The 17,755-nt window shown below is 34.2% G+C and overlaps 1 protein-coding gene across 2 annotated transcripts; it reads left to right on the top strand.

Annotated features, from left to right (window-relative positions):
* The first annotated feature begins 7,658 nt into the window (after positions 1-7,658).
* On the top strand, positions 7,659-16,693 carry LOC119639511 (alpha-tocopherol transfer protein-like). 2 transcript variants are annotated; one of them, XM_038036932.1, is made up of 4 exons: positions 7,659-7,695; positions 8,781-9,194; positions 15,735-15,879; positions 15,939-16,693. In XM_038036932.1, exons 2-4 carry the CDS (start codon positions 8,809-8,811, stop codon positions 16,305-16,307), a joined length of 900 nt encoding a protein of 299 aa, XP_037892860.1. In that variant the 5' UTR covers positions 7,659-7,695; positions 8,781-8,808; the 3' UTR covers positions 16,308-16,693. The 2 variants fall into 2 exon arrangements, with proteins under 2 accessions (XP_037892860.1, XP_037892859.1); XM_038036931.1 differs by lacking the exon at positions 7,659-7,695 and having other exon boundaries at positions 7,818-9,194.
* The last annotated feature ends 1,062 nt before the right edge of the window (positions 16,694-17,755 follow it).

Genomic DNA, 17,755 nt, shown 5'->3' with positions numbered 1-17,755 from the left:
CATAGTTTCAGACACGCGCACTTCTTGCTCAGTTCATTGAACTGTATACGAGGGACGGTACCATTTCAGAAGCATTCGATACTGCACTGCTTAGAGTGATCATTACAGGCAGCCCAAATGAGAGAATTACGCTTTCGCTTGAATAATTACAGCATTTCGTCGTCGTCGTCGTCGTTAAAGATAATAACCAATACTCATTATTCTAGCTATATATTTCTTTTATTGCTCGCCTTGGTCTCCCTCTCTATTCCTTAAAGCTTCTTCTTTCTTTGGTTTTTTTTCATTATTTGGGCCATTTTCAGAAGAAAAAGTATTACAATTGGTTAGTTTAAGTTAAGAGCATATTTCGCAATTTACAAAAAGTATTTCACGGGTCTGTTTCCCATTTCGAGCGAACATGAGTTATTTTACGGGTTATTTTAAATAATTTGTTAACTCGCAAAATTAATCGTCGCCTAGCAACACTTGGTGGAAAATATGCTGAAAAGCGTAGGGAAGAAGACGAATGCACATAGAAACGTAAATTAAATAACGTTAAGTGGTCATAAGCATCCTGCTTTATGCAAGACTAAGCAACAGGATGAACAATTTAGGGGACGAAGACGACATGAAATGAAATTCACTAACTAAATATTATTCTCTCTCACCGAATCCGTATGAATAGTGTACCGTGATTATAATGTATAAAAATCCACCAAGTGTAACGAATGCATAATATTGAAGCGAACGTTGAAAACATAGAAACGGTGACTTCATTTGAAATCAGACAATAAAACACATTCAACATTGAAACGTTGCTGCAATAAAGAGAACATAATGTACCCAGGTGAGGACGACGATGACGAATAGCAACACCGTAAGGGTAAATAAATATTGACATAGGGGAAAACAATGCAACAATCAAAAAGTAAATATTCAAAAACTGTTATATATGATTCGCCAGAAAGCATTTTAAATCATTTAACGTTATCATAAACACCTGCGAGACTTAAGTAAACTGAAATCCTCTTAAATTGTGAATGCGAGTGCACCTGAATTGTAAATAGACGTTAAATGTCAGCGAACCTTAAAGAAAATCCGCCATATAGGGGATGTTGTTACACGTTGTACGTTATTTTTCATCGTTTTTCCTGTTGCGTTCTTCTTTAAAAGAGGGGATGAGTGTACCCTCATTCTCTATTGTAATCACGGTCAACGTCTTCAACGGATCAAAAACAACAATAAAAACATTAATAGGTCAAGTGTGAATATCATTTGAATAGTTACATTTTTATGTTTTGCTTTTCCCTTTTGGTTCACTTCGTTTGCGTCAAATGGCAGGAAATAAAAATTGAGGGTAGTTCTTAGCCCTCTCTTTTTCATTTTGATTACGAGCCGTTATCATCCACGGTCTCATCATCGCGAAAGGTGCATTATAAACTTGAGCTTGGCCAGCTCGAAATTCGTTACAAAATTCCTTCTGATTTCCGTTATTAAATTGTTATGTTTTGCCAAAACAACATACATATATCTATGAATGTCTAATCAATTATTTATTCGAAAGGCGGATGAGTATGTTATGTATTCTTCGAAGCGATTGTTGAATGCGTAATACTGTACAGGTTTTAAGATCTTCTATGTAAGTCTTCAACTGATTCCGGTAAAATTGAAAATTTTAAAATTTTTACGCTTCAAAACAGAAGGTGTGGCAAAATTCGCTATCCCCCCGTGTTATTATTCGCTGTTTTGCATAAAATCTAAACATGATTACCGATCGTTGTCTTTCATTTCTAATAACCGTTGCACACGCTTTCGGCTGTTCCTTATAACGATCTATTAGATACTTTTGGCCTTTGATCAATTCAACGTACAGTTTCTTATGTAAGTTTCATCGTTTATTATTAATATTTATTAACGCAAAAACGAATTTAGGTACGGGTAGATTCATTATCAATAAGCTATTGGGTTGTTCGGAAAGTCATTTCGTTTTGTTTATTTTCCTCATAATAGCAATTTTTCACAGCCAAGTTGACATTTGAGCCGCATTTTCATTATATATTTCAGCAGCAAGGCAAGGCTGGTTTTTGAAAGATTTGCTTGATTCGGCGTGATAGCTTTTATTCGGTGCTTTATCAGTTATGGAAAGCCGAAAGAGGGAAAATCTGATGTATTTCAACTTTTTACTGGCGATACAATAAAGATGATATTGAAAGAAGGAAGACAATATTGAACATCTATGGAGAAGATGTCTTGAAAAAATGGTCTGCAAAATTTCGCTTCAACTATTTTAATATGGAACTTTATGATATCAAATTAAGGCGATTAACCGATGCAAAGCGACGAATAACAATTCGTAAAATCGCTGAGAGATTCCATTCATCGAATATGATCGTTCGTATCAATATATTTACCTTTTTATTCATAGTAATGTATTTATAAAAAAAGCGTTCTTGATTTTTACCAAAGAATAAACGAAATGACTTTCCGAATAACCTAATAGTTTAGTATTCGTCCCAAATAAATGCAATGTTTTAAAAAAGTAATTTAAAAAAGCTTTAACTTAAGATCGTGTGCTTCTACTAAATATTGCATTAAATCCTTGTGACACATTGCTGAATATTAGAAACCGAGCAGAAACTCATTACTCCTTATTTCTCTTTAATGACGAAAGAGCCGAGCTTGTTGCGTCTCCTACAAGTATAGTCACTTGTACTCAGATATTTTATTATTTGCTTTTCTGTTTCTAAGAACTAAAGACATAAAGCCATAACACGTACGCTAAGGTTTTGACAAAGCAATTACGTGGAGCACAGTAAAGAAACGAGATTATGAACAGAGTCCGAAATTAAAGGAATTGAAGAAATTATCGGTTTTTTTATTTTTTTTTTTTAAATACGGCTTCTTTGAAGAAATCAAGCTTTAGAAAGTAAGCTTTCCGAAGTTATCGTACCGGGTGGTAGCAATTTGGGAAAAGTTTCGCAGGGCTTTGATTAGCACTTAACTTAACTTACATGCTAATTGCAAATTTTCTTCAGGAGAAAATTCTCCAAAATAAATATTTTAACCTGAAAACCTGCAAACTTTCTTTCCAATTAGTGCTAATTCATTATTTGTCATGTTTCGCAACGCCTGACCAGAAGCATTTAACGAATGAAAATATAAAACGTATTTTTCAAGCACTGGTGATACTAGCAAACTGCAAAAATATGCGTTTTTCGTATGCGTGCTTCGTATATATGTATGACTTTTCGTCACACCTATTTAGCCTGACTGTTTATGCAAAAGAGCGACAACATCAAAAAAAGCCTGCTTAAATATATTACGGTACCTTATTTCATTGCATTTATGTATTTGCATGTGAACGGCGGCGAGTAGTGAAGGCAACGCGTCGCTCCATGTAAATAAACACATAAGTGATGTTATGTTGCATTGTGCTTGTGTATTCCGTTTAGGTTGACAATTTTTTATTTTGTGTATTGTCTGAACATACACATTACATGTGTACATACATATATGCATTCATCATCATTTACAAAGAAATTTACACTCATCCGTCAATTTGCATCATACGTGATTTCGTAGAGCATTCAGAGAAAATTATTTCGTCAAAATTGATATAATTAGGCAAACACTTATAACATCAAGTGAGATGAGAGACATGGGACACATTCCCCAGTCTATGCTTAAAGTCTCCGACCGAGACATTCGATCATTTAATCCTTGAAAAAAATTAATTATTTGTAATGAAAAGATAGTTGTATTGGAATTCGCTTACTGCTATTGTTTTCAGTTTCAAGTCGTACGTTACCCAAATAGGGAATAGAGAAAGCCAAAGAGTATGCTATACATTTAATGTGAACAAAAATTGATGCCGAGCAGTATTTTTTGGCGCTTATGTCAGAAAATATTGTGAAAGACTTTTTTGAAAAATTCCTTTATTCAGTTCATTCTTGATTTTTAATTTATTTTTTGTAATGTGTATTCGTTCACGTACGCAAAGGAGGTGACGAGTGTGTTCATGGGTGCGTGGATTCAACTGGACTTGAAAAGTGTTCTAAAATGAGCAAAGCAACATTGCTTTAGGTTTAGTAAAATCAAACTAACTTTTCACCTTATTGACTTTGTCCTCTACCTGAAAAGATCGCTTGCCAAAAAAAAAAAAAACAACTACCTTCAGGGTTCAAATTATCTCTTTTCATTTGATTGGCCACTCATCCAAATGTCGGCATTTTCCCCCAAAAAGGTAATCGTACGTTAAAAAATAATACTTAAATGATTCTATCGAAAATCACTAACGAATTTCGCCAGAATATGCTATTTAAAAGATATTGTTTGAAAATTGAATGAAAAGAATGAAGACCGATCGAGTTATGCTGCTGATCCTTTTAAAAGACCGTGTTTCGTGTTTCGAGAAACACGCTTTCAATGGTTTCAAGTGTGCTACGATAATTTCCTTTATTAATTTTTTACGCTCAAATGCTCTTCTCCATTCTCTTTCACCGATGATTTCTCACTAGACTGGAATGCGAGTGATGGCTCAGGAAAGTTAAAAGGCAATGACTTAGCTTGCGAAAGAAACTATCTTAACAGCTAATGAGATAGAAGAATAAAGAAACGACGACAAAGGACGAGAAACATGAGAAGAAAGTCTGTGTTTTATCATTTAACAGATCAACGAATAAGATAGAATTTCAACTACATATGAACTGAATGTATAGGCAGTTATGACCAAACTAAGTAAACTATTGATCTTCATCTGACGAATCTTTCAGAGGGCTTGAGAACTGGCATTATTTAGAGAGCGACTTTGTACTTTTCATTACAGGTTAACATCAAGAAGATTGGCGACGAGTTTTTTTGGAAGCAACCTGTAAAACACATTATCCAAACTTGTTTGTTTCGTTTATGCATATCGTGCAGTCTCATGTACGTTTTATGTCTTCATTACACAATTGCAGTTATCGTGAAAAACCCGTTGACATTTAAAGGCTCTAAAGAATTAGCAAGAAGTGCGCATTTCTACTCTTCCTTGACAATCCGTTAATTAATGCACTTACACACAAACGTATCGAGTATAATTTAGGCTAAAAGTTTAAAGTTGTTTTTATTACGAAAATTTGCAAAAATTTTTATTGGCAAATGAATTTTTTTTTTTTTTTGTTATTAACTAAGTTTAAAGTTCAAACAAATTCTCGTCAGCTATGTGGGAATTCTTCTTTACATTTTTGCTTTCGTACCATTTTATTGCGTCATATATTTTGCGGAATAAATAATTCAGTTGAATTCACTTTTCTTCTCTGCGCCGCAGTCATTCCTCGTTGCAAAGAAACGATCTGTATGGAGGCGATTGCCTTTAATTGTCTTCTCTATCCACTGTTCTAGAAATACTCTCAATTTCTGCAATTTATTTAATACGTTCACGTTCAGTTATTTAGGTAACGTGCATCACGTTTTCATTTTTTCAATCCAAGAACTGCCAGCAAAACTTCAAACCTAACTATGCAAGTATTTGTCTACATATCAGTTTATTTTTATTTTTGTTGTAGGAAAGCTCAGATTGTCTAAGCCAACGTTAACACATTTAACCAGACAATAAGACTATCATCGAATATTTTTATGAACTTGTGTGCGCACTTGATCATCAACTTAATGCGGCACAAGAAACAATATCAACATACATACTGAGTAAATGCAAATATTAAGCAAATGCATATGTATTCATGTTTACTTCAATAGCCGGTCTTTAAGTCAGTCAATGAGTCAACTGGTTGAAATTAACCAACTAAACCCACCAAACTGAACAAAAGCAGGCGGAGAGAAAGAATGAGGTAGAAAGATAGAATCAAAAACACAAGACATCCAGTCAGCCAGTCAGCCAGCCAGTTAGCGAGTCTTAAGCACACTCACAGAAAAAAACCGTTAAACCGATAAACTTGACTATTTAATAATAATCAACGTTGTGATATGTGGATGTGGATGTATGTGGATGTAGGTTAAACTGAGTACACTGATGGCTCACAGAGTGTCATTAATATTGCATAACTTTTTGTTGTATGCGGCAACAGGAATCGTTAAACGTTCGATCGTTTAATCGGTTTTGAAACCGCTCTTCTCATTCTCATGTACAATTCATAGTTCATTCATATATAGTTGTACGAAAATGGTTGGCTGTGAAAAAAAAACAACGCTTTCTTAACTTCTTACATCAAATACGTTTGGCCAGGTAAGTTCACGTAACCCATAAGTTTCTGTTAACGAATACATCTTTTGGGACACCGCCCCTCGGCTTCGAAATTAAACATTAGACAGCTTTGTGTACAATTTTAAAGCTATATACGTATGTTATTAGAAAATAAATGCAGAAATTTCCAAAATAATTTTAATTCCTACAGTTTCGAAACGTAATTGTAGAGCCAGCAATCCTGATTTCTAAATTCAATGTCTTAATACTAGCTCTTATAATGCTGGTCCTGGCCTAGGTTTTCGTCCACATCTGGTTGAAAAGGGTCGAATTAGAATCTACGTCGGAGGACCTGAGAATCGTTACAAATACTCATTTGTCGAAAAGGTCGAATCAAAAAACCGTTAAGTAATGCTGATATTAGAGAACCCAAGCTACATTTTTCACATACGAAGCTCAAGGAAGCGCCCTCGTAGGACTTGCTGATAAGTTTTTTTTTTTACAAAAGGCAGCGACAGACTAACAAAACCTGGAAAACTTCTGAACCCACTCAACTATCAATATTGCACTCGTACTAAGCTATAGTTTACCAAATGATTTTAACGACTGTCACTCTCCAATAATGAATAATAAAGTAATGTCGAAATATATGTCAGCATTACATAACGTTTAAGCGACGAGTTCACATCGTTTTAAGCTCGAATTTAATTTAATTTTAACCCTTAGAAAAGTTTGATTCTTTAAAGTCACATCATCGCCGTTATCTTTATCGTCATTCGTTTCGGTTGCATGCGTACGTACGTACTTGTTGGTCATTCGCATAAATTTGTATTTTAGTATTGTAGCTTACCACGTGCTTAGAATCTTAATGAATGTATAAATGGAGTTCAAAGAAGATAGTTTTCTACGCTTTTTCTTTAATCAGACAGCAGGCAACGCTGGAAAGAAACACCATGAACACCATTTTTATTATATGAAATGAAGGTTTAGCAAAACTGTAGGTCCTATTTGAAAGCCATGCGCATATGCCTTTCACCCGCTCACTTCATTATTCGTTTTTCGAAACTGTATTATTTTTACTTAAGTTTCATACATAGATCGTTTACGTTTTTAAGCAATAATAGTTGTAAGCATTCAACCTTTCTCAACAATTCAGAAGTCGGTGTCCACAATTCGCGTGCTCAAGTTTCTCATTTTTTTTTCGTTACCTGTTTTAAAGATTTGTGCTTTTTTAATTGCATTAAATCTCAATATGACTTTAGGGCTGCTTTCTCAAACTTTCGTAATTCATAAGCTGCATCGAGCTATAAAGTTTATTCTCTGGAAATAGTCAGCTTTTTCTAACAATCTACACGAGTAGCCGAGCAGCTGCAAAGCCAGTGTTCACAATTTCAAACCTCAGGTGCGTTAGAATATGTTTTGGTTCGTAGCTATAGTCAGTACTTAGTTGGTAAAGACGTAACAGTTAGCTGTTGGGCGCAGAACCATTAAGCTGTGGTTTTTCCTTTTTCTCACTTTCTAACCGTCACCGTATTGTACGACTCGGTCATATCCTAAAAAAAAAAAGAAGAGCTATTGTGAGAGGATATGGGGACAATACGAAAGCATTAAAGTTTTTTAAACAGAACGAATCTTTAAAGCCTGTGTCAGAAGAACTTACAAAAAAAAAACTTCTGCTTATATGTCCAAAGTTTGTTTCCAAAGTTTAGATATTTCCAATAGGCTGGAAGACTTTGAAGAGCGAGTGCTCCCTTATTAGTCCTGCAGACGAACATAGCGCAGAAACTCGGATACGATTATAGAGGAATGTGCCAGACACGGCAATGAAAACTCGTTTAAAATTTTGGTTTTTGAAATTATTCAAATAATTGATCCTTTTCTTTGCGCTTCCTCTTCTTCCTCCTGTCATGTCAAATAAAAGCTTTGACTGTAAATGCTTATCGATAGATCTAAACTAAGCCAAACTATGATGGGAGGCACCAACACAATCCAAGCGATTGTTTCGATTTCCCCATTGACAGAAGAACGTAAAGCATGCGATTAATTGGGCTAAGATTGTGACACCGACCATACCATCTTACTGTCGGCTAAATTCATTAAGGTCGCATCCCCTGTAAGCGAGTAGCTCAACAATTCTTTTTCAGGAATTTCTGAAAACCTCAGATCACAACAATGGATTTTAATTCCCGAACGAGTTTATTATCCTGTCGAATTAAGAAAGTCACGCATCATATGGCTTATCCCTAGACGTGGGAAATATGAGTGAATAAATCGAAATAGATCGAATCTAAATTCTAAACACGCTTCTAGCCAATCCAGCGTTTAAAAAAACAAATAACTTGTGTTATCCATTTAAATATCAATGAAATAATTCGCACGCCACTCCAAATGCAACCGATCAATATTTTGTGTATTTAGAATGGCTGCGTAGTGCTCTATCAGACCGTGTCATTGAACAGTTCTCTCTTCCTCTCTCTCTCTCTCTCTCTCCAGCGTACTACACAAATATTTCACACAATAGCTCTTTCTTTTCCAAATAAGTTTTAAGTTATTTCCACTTAATCTTAAAACAGCGCTCCACGCGATAACAACGCATAAATAATAAATTTTGTAATATTAGTTATAGAAATCGTTGGAAGATTTTAAACATGTTAGATGTATCTTTTGATATTGTCGAACAATACGTTCGCTTCCCAAAAATTGAACGAAGGGAAGTACAAAAAATTTTGGAATGGATACGCGCTCAACCGCATATGCCGAATTTAAGTGAAGGTGAAATTTTAATATTCTACATTGCCTGTCAATGCAGTTCAGAAATGACGAAACAAGTGATCGACACGAATTTAACGTGTCACACGCACGTAGATGAATTTTTCAATAACCTTGATCCCGAATATGCTGCAATGGAACGTGCGATGCGAGTCGACGCAATGTTTATTCTTCCGAAATTAACGCCAGAAGGCCATCGCGTCACCATCGGAAAGCTTATTGACTTGAACGCTTCAAATTTTAATTTTGCGGACGCAATAAAATTGTAAGTAATTGGTTTGATTATTTGAAAAAAGAACGAGTAAACCAACCCTGTTCACCTTCAAATCAAATCCGATGAGCAGATGCTTATCTGAGCAATTAGGTTCGAAAACAAACCTGACAGTTAAATTGATTCGTAATCTGCAATCAATTTTTAAATACTGAGTAAATGTTCATTTTTTTATCCCCTTTCTTTCACTCCTAATACAAGGCATGGTAACTTTGTGCGAATGAAGGTAATACTTAGGAGAATTTTTATTATATCGTTCGATATTCAATTTGTCTGTCTATCTGTCTGTTCATCAGCCAGTCTGATATATATGCCTAAGTGTTTTTGTGTTCGTCGCACAGGTCGCAATTTTAGAGGTTTTATGCCGATATTTGTTACGCTGACCTGTTTTGCAGCGAGGATGAACGCTGCATCGGATCGATATGAGAGAACTCCATATTTAGGAAGATCGAATATAAGGGAAAAACTGACAATTTTCAAAATTTCTCAAAAAAGAAAAAACTGAATTAAGTAATAGTATATACCGCTACTGAAGAATTTCGATCGGATATTAGTCAGTTTGGACAAGTTTCCGCAGTAGGGCTTCCATGTTTTTGTTATTTTATCAGACAAAGAAATGTTAAATTGCATATGCGTAGTGGTGTAGTGTATTTAATAGTCGGCTTTATCTGGTTATAATATTTTTATTTTTTCAAATAACAAAAAGAGCAATAGATATGTATACATACACATATATATATATATATATATATAATACATATAAAAAATAGGAAGATGGTTATGAAGCAGGCTTCATTATAAACTTCCGCAAACTAAGCGTTTTGCTCCTTACCAACGTTTTGTGTTGAAATAACAAAAGTCTTCACTAAATTATGCTAATTATATCAGATATTTTGTCTGCAAACAGTGAACAGTGAACGTATGTGCTTTACTTGCCAAAAGCAAGTAACAGTAATGTGACGAGCCATTACATACTGTATGTTACGTGTCAAGCTTTATTTGCTAATCGTGCGCAAATCTTTTTACAGTTTTTCGAGTTTAATTACCGTAAGAATTGATTTAATGTGCCCCCTAATGTTTTGAACTCATTCATTGCTTCAGTTTTCAATTTTCAGCTTTTTTGTTTATATTTACGGTTGGATCGATGTAGCGATTTAGATGACGTTTAGACATGGCTAACTGACGTCGGTGATGAAGAAAATTCGAAAGATATTTGCAAGCTTTGCAAGTAAAGGTACGCCTTATATGGGAAAATTAATATAACATCTGTACGACTGATAGACTTGAAGATAGGGGGTTCGTTCTAGTAAAGACAAGAAAACAAATTTATCCTGCGTTTTTTTTTTCTTTTGCTTATCTAATAAGCGTTGCTAATGAAACAAAATGCTAAGATCATCTCGACTCTAAAGTAAACTTCCAAAAAAGAAGAAAATTTGCTTGGAAAAGACAACTCTGTTTAAGAAGCCCTGATTTTGATTGTGAATGTGTACTTTTCAGATGTATCTCGATTTACTCGACGCTTCCATTGTCAACTAATGCATACCTCCTTGCGATCAGAACGATTTTATTTGCATATCGAAAAATTAATAAAACCGCGGTAGATATCTCTGCAGACTTTCTTCATACCGCCATATTTAGCAAACGAAGAAACCTGCGTTCACCTAAAGAAATAATAAGAGTTCATAAAAAAGGGAAAATGAGAGTAACGATTGCGTTTGTCGAAAGACAATAAGAAGACAGGAGTCGGCTCGTGAGTCAGTCACATATAATGATAAAATAATTTGTTTTATTTCAGTTTTGAATGGCGTGAACGATGTGTTATTGTTATTAAATTAGTGTAGCCCTGTATTTAACTGTAAATGTGTGTTTTTCCACTTACTGTCTCATTTAATTGCATATCATATTATTGTTAGAGTTGGTGCTTAATAACACCTTTCGTAATATTTTAAATTAATAAAATTATTTTCATCGTAAATGACAGTAATTGGCACACTTGCTCTAAGCGCACCCCTTATAGATGCTATAAAGCATGCTATATCTTTTAAATTGTTGCACGCGCTCATCCTATCTAAACTTTAAACTTCAAACTTGACCCGTCGATGTAAATCCAAACAAAAAGCTTTTCAAACATATGAATATTAGAAAAAGTTTTGATAAGAACACACTACCATAGCCTTTGATTAGGGTTTTAGTTAATGTATACAGTTTGTAACCCTTGTTCTTATTGATCTGTAAACGCAGATATTTTCTTGCTTCTTCCACTTCTTCTTCGATAATTTCCAAAGCTATTCCAGAACTTATTGCTTGATTGAATAAATTTTCATAAATATTATTCAAAACCATTACCACTCTGTTCCTTTTATATATATATACTCTGGGAATGTGCAACTTTTGCCTTGAAGAGTATCGTTTTCTCGAAATCAAAATATAATCGTTCTGGACATGTTGCAAAACTTAAGCATGCTTTTTGCCCTTCTGTCCCACAATTAATGCCAATTCATTTTACTTTGATGTATCCAACTACTTATTTTGCAATTAAAACGATATACTTACTTAATAATCTATCAATGCAAGTATGTAATAATTGTGACATGCAGTATATGTACATATTACAAATTATTTATAAAATGATTGTAGGTTATTAGTGTGTACAATGCAGCGAGAATGTAACTCATATAACACCCGATCAGCCCGTTTATCATGTCTGGCTACACATCCACCTACTGATATTATAATTGTCCGGAACTGTTTTTCTAAGTGGTGCCGGATTCAATTCACTGAATAAGAAGGTCGACAAGATCAAAGATTCAATTTGTATATGAATTTTAATTTGTAGCATTGTTTATGGCATGATGAGATCTACTTATCAGAAACGATGCTTTTATATTGGGTCCAATTTTGGTACATAAGCCCTTGTCGTGTAAATAATCAAATGTCATGTTTTTTCACATACTTAGGCACGTATCGGTTGTCGGTATAATACCAGTTATTATAGCACAACATTTTAATTATAATCTAACATGTGTTTTTCTGATTTCAATGCAAGCGGGAGGAAGGTACGAAGTAATTCGACCCAAGCCGAATGTTATTTATCTTTTCTTTTTAGAAATAATAATGAAATTAGAGAGTCTCTAGTTCTGGTTTAATACATTGTTACGTAGAAAATTAAACAAAACAATTTCGCATATCTTTATAAATAGACCGAAGGAATGATAAACAAGAGAGAAGTTGTTGTTAGCTGGGACAGATTTGTTTTTACTCATCAAAAGTTGCTTTTAGAATGCGGATATCTCTCCACTTAATTTTAATAAATAACGTGCTTTTTGTCGTTTATGAAAAAAAAAAAAAAAATTGTGTAGATATACTTATATAAAGTTGGATGCGCACGCTAGGGGGAAGATGCACTAAAACACTATGGCATGTTACTCTTATGCATTTTGACACAATTCATGTATTATTGAACAAAAATGCTGCAATCCCTCTCGGCTTTATTTATATAAATAATATCATGCCTTCTAACTGATGTCTAGGCCTAACCTGAATTGCTTGACGACAAAAAACCTGGAAGCAAGTTCTCTTTAAACACAGCATAATAGAGGACACAAAAAAGGACACAGGTACGTATATTGCCGTGTGAACGCTGGCAATCCTCAATGATAGGCATAATTAAAAGGGAATATAAAAGGCACATTTCGAGACAACAAACCCAGACAAATATAAATCAAATCCTAACTCCGCGGTGACTAAAGAATTACACTAGCATCATACATACGTACATACGTTATTCTTTTACAACTTTGAAACTTTCGCTAAGTTCTCCTAGAGGTTTTCTTAGGCCTGCTGTCGAAGATCTTACTTTCCTTAGGTGTTCTCTTGTTTACTTTCCATGCTTCTTACATATTTCAAGATGGGAAGTACCATACCAAATGATCACATCTGTTTTCAATTGCTTGAACAATACCGTATAACTTTAATTGACCGTACAGTTCAAATTCATAAGAAAATTAAGGGAAAGCGGAAAAAAATAAGGAAAATAAGGGCGTAGCAAAAGGTTTTTCAAAGAAAAAAAATTTACAGCAAGTTAGTGGATTCAACTCTTAAGTGCGTTGGGATTTAATATGAATTGGTTTTCTCGTTTCGTTTGCACCACCTAAAAGTATGCAATAAGAAGTCACTTGACGGAATATAATCGACTATTTGTGTGCCATACGTTATGCAACCTGCACCAAAAAGGAAGAAGAACAAGCAACTTGCAGCAAAAAAGAAGAAGAACAAGAACCTATACCAAAAGGGAACAAGAACAAGCAACCTGCTCCAAAAAGGAACAAGAACGAACGGTTACCTATATTATATGCATGATAAACTGTATCTTAAAGAGATTATATGCAAAATTTTCTGCTCCAGTTTTCTTTCCTCTATTCTATTTGGTTGCGTCCCGTTTCACGCTTAATTTATAAACAACCAATTGGTGGCGTTTTGGTTTTTTTTCAATTTTCTATTCCTATAGAGACTAATTTGAATTGCAAACCAACAAAATGTTTTAGAAGCCAACACTTATTTACATGCAAAAAAAAGCATACATTTTTACCTGAATTAGTTATGGCCTGTTAGCAATATTTTATAGTCCTCGCCCTGAATAAGAGAAAGAAGAATACTTTTTTAGCCTGAGTTTCATGAGGCTATTTTGTATAGCACATCAGGAACTCCGATGTGACCCAGTACTTCCCCTTTTCTTTTGTTTTATCGTGTGTTTGATTGCTGTAGAGTTGGGTGAGGCGGCTGGGCGACTTAAATCTCAATCTGAGTTTTGGCCTTGTTTTTATTGCTGCCACACTTGTTATGCAGCCGCTTAAATGTATTGGTGTAAAGTTTAGAGAGTGGGATTAACAATATGTACAGAGCTTTTGAGTACAATTTACAAAATGCATTTGTTTACTTTTGTTTGCGTCGAGTGAGTGATGTTAATAATATATGAAGAGCTTTCGTCATGCGTTATAAGTGTATTGCTAACTTGAATTTGAATTTATCTTGAATGACTAGGATTCTCCCTGGATACGCCTCTTCTCTTTGGAACATACCGCATTATTATTTAAACTTGAACTTGTTTATTATAAAAGCGATAGGCACTAAATTAGATATTGTTTCAACTGTCAGCTTGGCTGATCTCTAATTTATCCAAACTACCCATGTGCGGCATACTGTAAGGGATATCTACTATTTGTCGTGCAACTGAAAGGAGTGTTAACATTATTTATTATTTATATACAAGAAATCAGAACAATAATATCTTAATGTGACAAACGCAATAAGTATCAAGCCAGACGAAAGAAATGCTTAATACTCTAGAGTAGGTCCGACATAATTTCTTGAAAAAGGACACCATACGATAATTTCTTTTTAATAAATAAATAACGGATCTGATGCTGAAAAATGTTTGAACGGTTGCTGATTTAATTTCTAATAATTTCTATGGTGTTTTTCGGTGCTTTTATTTATTTATTCTCATTTAACAGAATTGTTAGGGTGCTTTCACTTATTTATTCTCATTTAACAGAATTGATACGTTGCTTTTACTCTTTTATTCTCGTAACATACAATTGCTTCTTATAAATTTGGCGACGTATGAGAGTAATTAAATGAGCGAGTCTGTGAATTACATCGCTTACTCTCGTACTTTACCAATTTTTATGCGCTTACTCTCGTACTTTACCAATTTTTATACAAATAGTTGAACAAATGTAAACAAATTCAGACGCTTATTCTCACATTTTTCGAATTATTGAGAATTGTATTCGCTTATTCTCGTACATCGGTTAACAAACCAAAAATAAAAAAAAAAACTGTTAACAAATACAGACTAACTTTTTCAATTACTCTCAATTGTAAACAAATTCAGGCTAACTATTTGCACAATATATTTTGATCAGAACTCGTGCAACAAATGAGCGTCATACTTCGAAAAACCACTTGTAGAATGCATTGAGATGATAACATTATTTTCTAAATATGTAAAAAATGTCCATTTAATAAATGTGTTTTAATAATAAATAATAATAAAATTATACTTTTCTATCAATGAGAAATGTTTTTTTGTTGTAAGCTATACTTTTCTGGTCGCAAGCTATACTTTTCTATTAGTGAAAATAACGTATAAAAAATCGAGCCAAAATTCTGTGGCCATTAGCCACTCAAATGTTTGTAGACGCAATCGTGGCTTCCACAGGTAAATTGAAACAAATAAATATTAAATAAGTGGTTTTGAGAGATTAGCACAAAAGTTTTGGAAATTCACTCCTACTCTTCTTTAGAAATGTATCATCTCCGATTACTCTTTGGAAATGTCCATGAAGGAAGACTTCTCTTATTTCAATACGATCTGACGACGAGAATGCAATACTTCGGTACCTAAGGTAGACATAAATTCGCTCCTCTTGTCTACTAAACTGTCTATTAGCTCATTCGAATTTTTCTTTGTTGAATGACAACCGATTGATTTTCATTATAATGTTCGGACTTAAAATATATGATTGGCAGGTTTGTGTTACTACTCGATGTTTTTGTACGAGAAGATGACGTTCGCAACGGCTACAGAATGGTTTTTGATACCAGTGGCGTAACTTTGGGACACGTGGCTCGTCTCGGTATTATGACAATGAAAAAACTGATATTTTACTTACAGGTACTTGAGAAAATCCTGAAAATGCTTTTATTAATATTAATTATTCTTTTCTCAAATAGGAAGCTCTACCTGTTCGTCTCATTGGCTTGCATTTTATAAACATTGTTCCATTTATGGATAAAATTTTGGCGTTAATGTATCCTTTTATGAAGAAGGAACTTGTAGATATGTTATACGTTCACAGTAACTTGGATGAATTCTATAAATTCGTTCCGAAAAATATTCTTCCCGGAGAAATTGGCGGCGAAGAACTGGAATCTGCACAATTACGTGAAATTTGTTACGATAAAGTACGCAGCCGACGTAAAGAAATTTTAGAATACGAAAAATTATTTCGCATTAATGAAAAAATTCGTCCCGGCAAGCCCAAAAATTCTGCAGATCTATTTGGTATAGAAGGCAATTTCAAGAAATTGGATATCGACTAAACCAACATTTGTAGAGAGCGCCGAAGATAACATATGAAGAAATATGCTTAAATATTAAACTTAAAAATGAATTAAATTACAAAATTCGGGATATACACGCTATATTATATCTTATTATAGGTATAAAATTGAAGCGCTTAACATACTTAAAATTATCTTAAGTTGGCATGTAAAAGCTTAGCGAAATTGTTTGTCTTGAAAGAAAATTCCAAAGAAATTATCCAAAATGAATATAATTGCGATATTTCTATTACTTATCTAATCAAGCCACTAAAGTCTTTTAGAAAATTCCTTCTACAGACACAATATCTATCATAGTTTCTTTAAAAAAAGGTTACAATCCCCATAATTTGTTATATATATAAGAAATTCATTAAAAATTTTGAAGAATACGTAATAAATAAGAATCTGGTTATGGGGGTAAACTATTATTAAACTGTTATTGTGAACAATTTTCTAGTTTCTCTCATTTTTGTTCAACTATGTTGTAAATAAAATGTACTCGCTGGTAATGGAACTCGTTGGTATTGAAAAAAATCGGAATCCTTAGGGAAAGTAGAAATCTGCGCAAGTCAACCACATCTCGGCATATCAGTAATAATGGCGTGAATTTGTTCCTGCATGTGTTTGTATACCCACTATCGAAAGAGGTAAAAGTGGTGATTTTAATGTCAATGACAAAAGCCCGCTTGGGGGACCAAAAAAGCTTGAAAACAATGAATTGGAGTACTTATTGAACGAAAACCCTCCTCAAACTCTCAAAGAACTTTCACACAAGTGAATTACTTGATGAATCAGACGTTAGCATGCGATGGGAAAGGTGCGAAAGCACGAAATGTAGGTATATCACAAATCGACTGAAACTGCTATTGCCATACCATGGAAATTCAGCCGTCCCCAGCGCTCTCACCACACATAGCACCTTTTGATTACCACTTGTCGAGATTGATACGGCACTGCCTGGCAAGTACGCGGGTCAGCAAAGTTGAAGAAGTTGAAGAAGTGCAAAAAGTGGGCCGGTGGATGAACCGCTGCCGAACCAATATAGCTTCTCTCGACACAATATCGCCATGTTTCGAGAGATATGGTAAAATGTTGTAGAAAATTATGGAAAACTTTTGATTAATACATACCGCTTTTTGTCAGTAAAGGCCTTTTTCGAGTGAAAAAATGGCCAACCTACTTGCAACGTCCTAATAAAATAAATATCTTGAAGACGAATCTAATATCATATGTATGCCAAGCAGCATTTTAAAAGTGTTCGAACAAGCTTATTACTCATGACTACATTGGTATAGCTGGGCGCCCCTATTTTTTGACTGCGTGTCTTATTATTATTCTTTCTACACTTTTTATAAATAGGAACCACTCTTACACCTGTGGGTAACATAAAAAGGTATCTGGTGGCGAAAGTCCCATCAGTCAATTTAAAGCGGGTTAGTATTTTT

This window comes from Glossina fuscipes, unplaced genomic scaffold (assembly GCF_014805625.2).
Source record: "Glossina fuscipes isolate IAEA_lab_2018 unplaced genomic scaffold, Yale_Gfus_2 112, whole genome shotgun sequence".
NCBI lineage: Eukaryota > Metazoa > Arthropoda > Insecta > Diptera > Glossinidae > Glossina > Glossina fuscipes.
The sequence above is the reverse complement of the archived record's forward strand: the minus strand, read 5'-3'. Positions and strand labels throughout refer to the sequence as shown.